The sequence below is a fragment of the Ruditapes philippinarum genome, unplaced genomic scaffold (assembly GCF_026571515.1).
Source record: "Ruditapes philippinarum isolate M1 unplaced genomic scaffold, ASM2657151v2 ctg1085_1_1_1_1, whole genome shotgun sequence".
In the NCBI taxonomy this organism is placed as follows: Eukaryota; Metazoa; Mollusca; class Bivalvia; order Venerida; family Veneridae; genus Ruditapes; species Ruditapes philippinarum.
In genome coordinates, this window is record NW_026857392.1 from 126,823 (window position 1) to 135,780 (window position 8,958).

The 8,958-nt window shown below is 32.1% G+C and overlaps 1 protein-coding gene across 1 annotated transcript; it reads left to right on the forward strand.

Annotated features, from left to right (window-relative positions):
* Nucleotides 1-1,579: 1,579 nt before the first annotated feature.
* On the forward strand, nucleotides 1,580-8,641 carry LOC132749577 (large ribosomal subunit protein eL21-like). Its single transcript, XM_060739390.1, has 5 exons — nucleotides 1,580-1,688; nucleotides 6,293-6,433; nucleotides 6,986-7,098; nucleotides 7,624-7,774; nucleotides 8,509-8,641. Exons 2-5 carry the CDS (start codon nucleotides 6,305-6,307, stop codon nucleotides 8,596-8,598), a joined length of 483 nt encoding a protein of 160 aa, XP_060595373.1. The 5' UTR covers nucleotides 1,580-1,688; nucleotides 6,293-6,304; the 3' UTR covers nucleotides 8,599-8,641.
* The last annotated feature ends 317 nt before the right edge of the window (nucleotides 8,642-8,958 follow it).

Consider the following 8,958-nt stretch of genomic DNA (forward strand, 5'->3'; position numbering starts at 1 on the left):
TAAAGATTACATCTTACACTTTGCAGACATTTCATCTGCTTTCTTTTTATGAATTCTGATACATCAAGCCACTTCACCCCCCCCCCCCCCCCCCATTTTTTAGTATTTCATACACGTGAAGCTGAGAACTGTGAGATGTACTGTAATCAATGGTGATTAAACAAATTCATTGTTTTAACATAATGATATACATGTATTTGATATGTTATAAATGTAGACCTAATAAAATAGAAATATATTATTGTTTTTATTTTCCTGATACATTTCAAACAGCAAATACATAATACGACCATCAATGTGTGCATATTTTTTCTGTGATATTACTATAATTTGAAATTGCAATGTTTCAAGTTTCACTGAGTGTTTAAAATAATTTATTTTTAATTTTAATATAGATTAATTGAACTACACAATGAAATATTGTGCTATTTTGTCTATGGCCAATATCTCTCCTCTACACGTGAGATTCTGACCCAGAACGAACATATCTCAGAATCTAGCTCCGGCACGTCAATTTAATTTGACTAATAATTTGTGATGGTACTTAAATCACGATCACAATTCCCGTGTCCTTTAATTGCCATGTAGTAACTTGATAGTTTACTGTTTCATGCTGAAAGTCACGCATATATATTATGTACATATACTTATTTTAACATGAACACATGCAGTTGAAACAGAGATTTTGATGGTGTGTCCTATATATAAGATAAAAAAAAAAAGATTAGATAATCTTTATTGAATTTTAGAGTTGGTTAAATAAAACATAATAACACTACTGTAGCTGTAAAAGCTATTTTCCGACAGGCTATCCTTTAACGTGCAAACAAGCAACCTGTATAAAACTATAAAAATTTGATTAAGAGGATCAATTTTCATCTATTGATAGAAGCTGTAAAATAAATTAAGATTTATAAGCACATACCATTATGGATTATCCGATGAAATATAATACTGTCACGTGATATATTAATTGTTCATTTTGCCGTGCACTGCTCGTCATTTAGTCGCGGGAAAAGTATACTTAATGTCAGCGAATGCGTCGATTATTGTCAATTGTCTCCGTTATCTCTGTTATCGTCTGCTATTGTATTGTACCGGATGGTTCCGTAACGTACGCTTATTGACGAATATCTACGGAAACGGCCGAAACACTTCAACTATGTCTGTATCTCGTGCAATTTCGTGACTGTTTTTGTATGTCCAATCGTGTTGTACGTTTTATGAAAGAAAATTGAGAGAAAGCATTATATTAGTTTTTAACATTTCCTTTCTTCCAAATTTCGGCGAACATTCTTTCTCCTGTTCACTTTGTCTTTATTTACTTTTGGTATTGAGACGTTGCACGATATTAAGTACTTTCAAGTAACAAGGAGAAAATAGTCCTGATTTGATGTACATTTTGTAAAAATAAAAAAAACACACACACACAGTTGTTCACGAGATACATTATTTCCCACGTATAAAACAATCTACAGTACTTAGCAGTTTCTTTACGAGTCTCGTGCAAAAAAAAATCTCAATTAAATTTCAGTTCTCCGGGAATTTTAATGAAATAGGTTCTTCCACGCAGCACTATTAGCAAGTGTCTTTTCGAGCTTTAAGTTCAGTTCAAGCAGAAACCAGTCAATTTAGCTTTTCATTGCGCATGTCAAATTCTCTTTCTTTTTCCGGTCGGCCAAGGCAAGGTGTGCGATGTGAATAACGTGTTATTTCTTTAAAATAAAGTCATGTTACATATTTTATTTTCAAAACATCAATTTTATTTATCGTGATGAAACTATCACATTTCAAATAATTTGATTACGTTGAATGATTCAGCTGTAATGAATTGAAACAACCATGTATTCTTGGATACCACATGAAATTGTCTCCCTTGTCTAACATGTTGCTAAAATTCGCGAAAGCGGCGATGATTTCATATGCCATGTTTCATCGTTATAGGCTCGAGGATTATGATGGGCATGGTTTAACTTGTGACTCATAACATTTTGGTTTAGCATTATTATACCATAGTGATAGACTGATAGTGCATGGTTCACTAATTGGCATAAATAAGCCAAAAGTTCTAGCCGTACGTGATTCACGTACGACTAGCCAGGACACACTGTATTAGCTAGGCGTACAGCACTTTTCAAAAATTATATGACAGTCGAAAATGCATATGTTATTCTGTGTCTTTAAAAAGGATTTTAATCAAGTCTCCGCTTAGTCCAATAGATTAGACGTTACAGGCTTGTTATAGTTTTATGTTGGTCAAGCCTGACGTCTAATAGTTATTGGTCAAAAACGCGTAGCATTTTGAAAAATTAAAAAAATGTCTGTTGACTTGCCTTTCAAGTTTTATTCAAAAGCTTATCTTCTGTTCTTTCAATTGCATGGTCTATCAGTAACAAAAAGTTTCAAACAATGTACTTATTAATTAAAAATAAAATATAAATATCAATCTATTTCGCTCATCGGCCATACTGGTTAAGTAAAGCGTTTTACAGATTGATTCCAATTTTTTGAACGGAAAAATATTTTCGAACACACTGACGGTGCATGGGCAATTATTTCGTTGAAAAAATATTCCGTTAGAAACTTCTGGAGTCATTTAAACGCTTGCATTTTAATTAGCCAATCAGATTTCGCGCACTGTATGGCGGCCATTTGTATATCTGCTGTACATGGAATTTAATTAAATGAGAGGATTTTATCATGACTTTTCGGGTGTGACAGTTCAATTATTTTGTTGAAAGGTATTTAATTTTTAGTTTTGTTCATAAATAGTTCAAAATTTATGTAAATACACGCTGTTTTAAATGTTAAAATGCATTAGATCTAAATCGATGTCTAATGTCAATTTTTTTGCTACACGATTTTGCAAAGATCTGTTAAGACCTAACGTAACATGGAAAATGAAAAATGTAAAATATCACATCAGTGTTTTTTTTCACTTTTGGGGGAAGGGGGTCGGTGCCCATCGGAGGGGGAAAAATGCAATAGGAGGGGGATTTTTATACGAATCTAAAATATTGATGTGTCACATGATAAACTTGTTGGGTTACCAGGAGTAGCTCCCCTTACCTATATGAAAAACCTTGCTTAACAGTAAGTCTTACAGGCGTAAAATAAAGCATTTTTCGGCAGTTAGTTGCAAAAAAATGATATTCATTGCAGGCAAACTTGGGCTGCCATATTATAGGGGGAAATTTCAGCTTTGAGGGGGGAAAAAAACATACTATTTTGAGTGGGGAATGCGGAGAATTTCGCCGAATATTTTGGTGAAAAAAAACACTGCACATTAATGAATGATAAATATAAAATAGGTTACGTATAGGTCTTATAATTAGGACTAGTCTCCGCTGTATAATCTGTCTTGATAAAAGTGTCAAAAGTTGCATGTTGTAAGTTAATAATGTCTTTGATTTTCATGCTTATGATTTGTTGTTTTATTTGTATGAAAGATGAATTGTTAAATCATTTTGGTTAAGCACACAGATTGAATAAATAATGATTAGACGGGAATAAATAAATAAATAAAAAGAATATAAAAAAAAAACTTTGAAAAGCAAAAATGATTTAATAATTTTCAAATACAGTAGATAAATATCGAACATATTTATAAGCACACTTAATTAAAACCTACCCAGGGACTGACGATAGAATTTTAGAATGCGTTTCACAGAAACATGCAAACTTTCCTTAATGATTGACAAAATTTCCGTTGGTAATTGACGCAATTATCAGAGCCCAACAATTATTTTCGGTGTTTTTTTTTCAATTTAAAAATTAAAGTTAGTGAAACAAAAAAGGATTAGGCCATTATTTTTTGATATTTCGGTTTACTGACCTGCCGACTCCGTATTTTGGGAAAAAAAAAAAAAAAAAAAAAAAAAAAATCTGCCCCCCAAAAAAATTCTGTGTTGTCTTGAAATACGCCTTGTCAAAGAAACGTCACGGCAAGTATTTAAATTCACTGTTAAACCTACCATATGCCAGACTATTTTACATACGATTTATACAGTGAGATACGCAACCGGTTATCTTTACTCAAGAATAGCCTGTCGTCTGCTAGTTGGGGAAAGTGTTTATTGGTGTATTATGAAAGAATGTCTGTTAAATGGGTCAAGCCATTCTCACAGGCTTTGATCATATTTCATCAATGCATTTAAGGTCCAAATGCGTAAAAATAAACAACTACAAAAACAAACAAACAAAAAAACACGCCAAATTACGTAAGCAAATACATTCAAGGACAGAGCGAGAGAAATCTGCTGCAATTGACAAGATCAGTATTTTCAGATTTAACAAAAAAAGCAGATTGAATACAGGTTTTCAAACAAACAAAATAAAAAAATGCACTTACTATTAATAGATTTTTATGTCAAAAATTGACCCGCTAATTATCCGATAAAAATATTTTCACACTGGGCAATAATTGAACATGTGTAATCTTTTCTTGACAGTTTTTTTTTAACTTCTGATCTATAAAGAAATGAGTGCAAGTCAGCTGAGTTTCGGCACCTTTGATGATTCAGATTACACAGCAGTGTGTAAACATCAAAGAATGACAGATTCTTTTGAAGGGCTGGCTTGCCACTTGTCATAAGTCATCGTGTGTAGATTTCATGTGTGTTTTTAAACAATGGCAATGTGAGCAAACGTTTTTTTTTGGTGTTTGGAATAGACAATCGGCGATGTATTTAATTTCGATGCTCTAGTAAGTACTATGTATATGTATGCACCACATTTATAGTTATGAAAACCTTTTTTTTTTTTTTTTTTTTTTTCCCGCCGCCGACCCTACCTTTTTTTGGAAAAAATCAGTAAACCAAAATATAAAAAAAAATTGGCCTTATTATCAAAATTTTGTAAACTATTTCAATTGATGTTATTTAACTGCAACCAAACGCTATTTTTTCTCGACGTCTTGAGATGACAAAGATAGATAGTCGTACTTTCTTTACTGTAGCCAACAAGGCCATTAATCTCTAAAAAGTAAACATACGAAGATAATTGCTGTTTTTTGGTTAAAACCCTCGTTTAAAGTCAAAAATAACATATGCATTTTCGATTTCCATATTACTTTGAAAAGTGCCGTACAATACAGTGTGTCCTAGCTAGTTGTACGTGACTCACGTACCGCTAGAACTTTCGGCTAGCCGTATAGGCCTGTACGGCTAGCCACTTCTAATGTAAATTTATAGATCTATCGTTTTTTTCTAAAGGAAGTGGCTAGCCAAAAGTTCTAGCCCTAAGTGAGTCACGTACACCTAGTCCGGGCACACTGTATTGGTTAGCCATACAGCACTTTTCAAAAAATATGGAATTCGAAAATGCATGTGTTATTTTGTGTCTTTAAACAAGAACAGCAGTTGTCTTCTTATGTTTACTTTTTAGAGATTAATTGCAATGGCTACAGTAAAGAAAGTACGATTATCTATCTTTGTCATCTCCAGATGACAAGAAAAAAGAGTGTTTGTTTGCAGTCAATAACACCAATTGAAATTGATTACAATATTGTGATTAAATCCTTTTTTGTTTCAATAACTGAATAAGTTAAATTTTCCACACCTTTGAAAATGAAAAAAGCACTGAAAATAATTGTTGTTGAGCTCTGATAATTGAGTCAATTAATGACGGTAGAAGTTTGTCTATTATTTTTGCATGTTCTGTGAAATGCATTCTAAAATTATATTGTCAGTCACTGGATAGGCTTTAAATACTTTAGGCTAATTGATTGTGCTTTTAAGTTCGGTATTTATCTACTGTATTTATTTATTTATACTCCCAATCATGCCGTTATGAAAAAACTTCTTTTGCGTTATGATTATTAATTTGATCCTTGTGCTTAATTATAAAAACATTACTAATAATTCATCTTTCATACAAATAAAACAACAAATCATAAGCATAAAAAACAATGTTAAAACTTATAACATGCAACTTTGACACTTTTATCAACATTACAATGCTTGCATTACCTTAATTCATTTTTTTACAAAATGGCGGAGCATTTTTATTAAAAGTAACACACAAGGACAAAATTTAATGCGGGCTTGGTAAAAATCTTCGTTTAAAGACACAAAATAACATTTGCATTTTCAACTTATAATTTTGAAAAGTGTTGTACGGCCAGACAGTACAGTATGTCCTGGCTAGTCACATGTGACTCCCGTGCGGCTAGAACTTTTGGCTAGCCATATGGCTAGCCACTTCCTTCTCTAAATTTGTAGATAATGTGGGGTACTTTACCGTTACTAACAATTCTTTTGTTTTATTTTTATATATATTTTATCTCTTTCAGAAATAAGGCAAAATGACCAACACAAAGGGTTATCGCCGTGGAACACGGTATATGTTCTCCCGAAAATTCCGGAAACATGGACCAATTCCACTCTCCACATACATGAAAGTGTACAAACGTGGCGATATTGTTGATGTCAAGGTAAGAACAGCTTTTTAAATTAATTAAAGTAATGTAATAGCAGTTTTTGCCTTCTTTACACAGGTAACAAAATTTTACTCCTTGTGCCTTATTATGTATTTGCTACATTTTGGAGAAAAAAACAAGGCACATTAAAATGGCTGTCAAAACAAATTTTGTTAGAAATGTTAACCAATACAGAAATATTTTGTGTAAGTAACTTATACGGGGAGTAAAATTTTGTTATTTTGATGTTATTTTATATTTCTGATGAATTTGAAAGATATTTATATAAAAAATACAACTAGGTGAAAAAAAGACAACTTTGCTGCAATTGAAACAAGATGTATACAAAAGACAGGTCTGGTAACTATTTGGAGCAATAAAATCAAATACTGTGTCTACATGCAGCAATTTTGAAATAGTTGTTATGCTCATCTCCTACAGAAATGGAGCTAACCAATTGCAAATTTTTGGAATAAAGATCAACATTGTAATCAAAGTATACAAAGTCTAGTTTGATATGAAAAAAAATATAGTAGTCATGCTATTGTTGTTTTTTTTTTAAAACAGGGCAATGGCGCTATACAAAAGGGTATGCCATTTAAAGTTTATCACGGTAAAACTGGCCGAGTGTTCAATGTCACCCAACATGCTGTAGGTGTGATTGTCAACAAACAAGTTGGGTATGTAGTACCAGTAATTTCTAATTAATTATATCTTAATTTGTTTTATTGACATAATTGTACAGATTTTTATGCACCTTTTTCAATATTAATTTTCAAAGGACTTCTATCAAACCATAGGGAATGTTATCAGTATGACAGATATAAGGAAGCGATTTTTGTTAAATCCATGTTAACATATATATGAATATAATAATATAAACTTAAATTTAATATGCTACCGTATTTGAAAAAAACTAAATGTATAAATAATTTCTCAAGGTGATTGGTTTATAGATATGTCTGGTCAAGTGTATTTGTTTTCATCTTTGTGAGATAAAAGTCAAACCACATGAAAATTGAAATATATGATCAAGCCTGTGTTTGATATGTATTCTGTCTTCCACTGAAAAAAGAAATATATAACACTTTGCCATGCAAGAAATTAAAGAGCATGTATTTTGAAAATGTATTGATCTTTTAGTATTCATGTTTAAGTAATGATTATGAAAAGAAATAAAGACAATATTTTTTCTTTGATTTTAGAAATCGCATCATCCCAAAGAGAATCAATGTGAGAATTGAGCATGTGAAACACTCTAACTGCCGTCTGGACTTCCTTCGACGTGTAAAAGATAACCGTGCAAAGCAGCAGGAAGCCAAGACCAGTGGCAAATGGGTTAATCTAAAGAGACAGGTATAGACTATTCAAACTTCAGCAGAAATTTTTTGTCTGTCTTGAAAAAGGAAACTTTAGTCTGTTGAAAGATAGGTTGATCCTATTTTTCACACCAGATAAACAACGGAGTAAATCTATTTTGTAGATGCATTGAAATTGCTCAACCCACTGTGCTAGTGTGTCACTGAATTTAAGTGTCAACAGACATACAGTGTTCGCCTATATTTATTTGTAAACTGCATTGAATATCAAATATCGAAGAATGCTATACCATGTAGATTTGATTAAAGTTTCCATGAAACATGAAGTTAAAGAAAACATGTATTAAGTATAGTTGTGGCAGTGTTTTCAATTTAGAGTATTAGCATTGAAAATGGACGGTTTTATCATGAAAGAATTTCTGCTGCATCAAATTTTAATTTAGCAACAATCCAGATTAGAAACAAATATATATGATGTCATATTGAAGGGTTTAAAAAAATTTCTGTAGAACATGGTACTTGTTGCAAAAACCTTTAAAAAAGGGCCAAAAGTTTTTAAGTGTTCAAGAAGAAGTCGGGAATTCTTGCAAATAGAATTTATGAAACCTTGTTGATCCTACATGTATGTTGCAGGTTTGATCATTTGATGACAGTACTGCACATAAAAGTCGTTTTAGTGCATATAAGTTGGTATAATAAACTAGTATTTACATGTTTAACTGTTATGTACTTAGCACAATAATTTATGTTTTGTTTATTCTCTCATTTCAGCCTGCAGGAAGACGCACAGCCCATTTTGTTAAAACCAAGTTCAACAAACCAGAAATACTGCAGCCAATTCCTTATGAATTTATTGCATAAATTGTTCATGTCCTTGGTAAAATAAAGAAAAAAAACCTTAAAAGTTTTGTGTGACTTTAATTTCTTAACATTTTTTCATGAGTAATTGACGTTTCCTGAAGAGCAGATAATTAGATGAGATGGAGCTCTGGGCAACAGACGCACCTCCACTGGTTATGGTTGATAAGCTCAAGCAATTTGCCCTTCCTAATTTGGAATTCTACCAGAAATTAAATAATTTGGAAACTGTCATGATTTTGCTGTCCAGCTTGCCTACAAAACATTTGTAGTTTCTACTTAGAAGTTAGATGCCTGTTCTGCAAAATGCATGGAGGGGCTCCCATGTTTTTCCTCCGCCAGTGAAAATGGAAAGTAGTTATA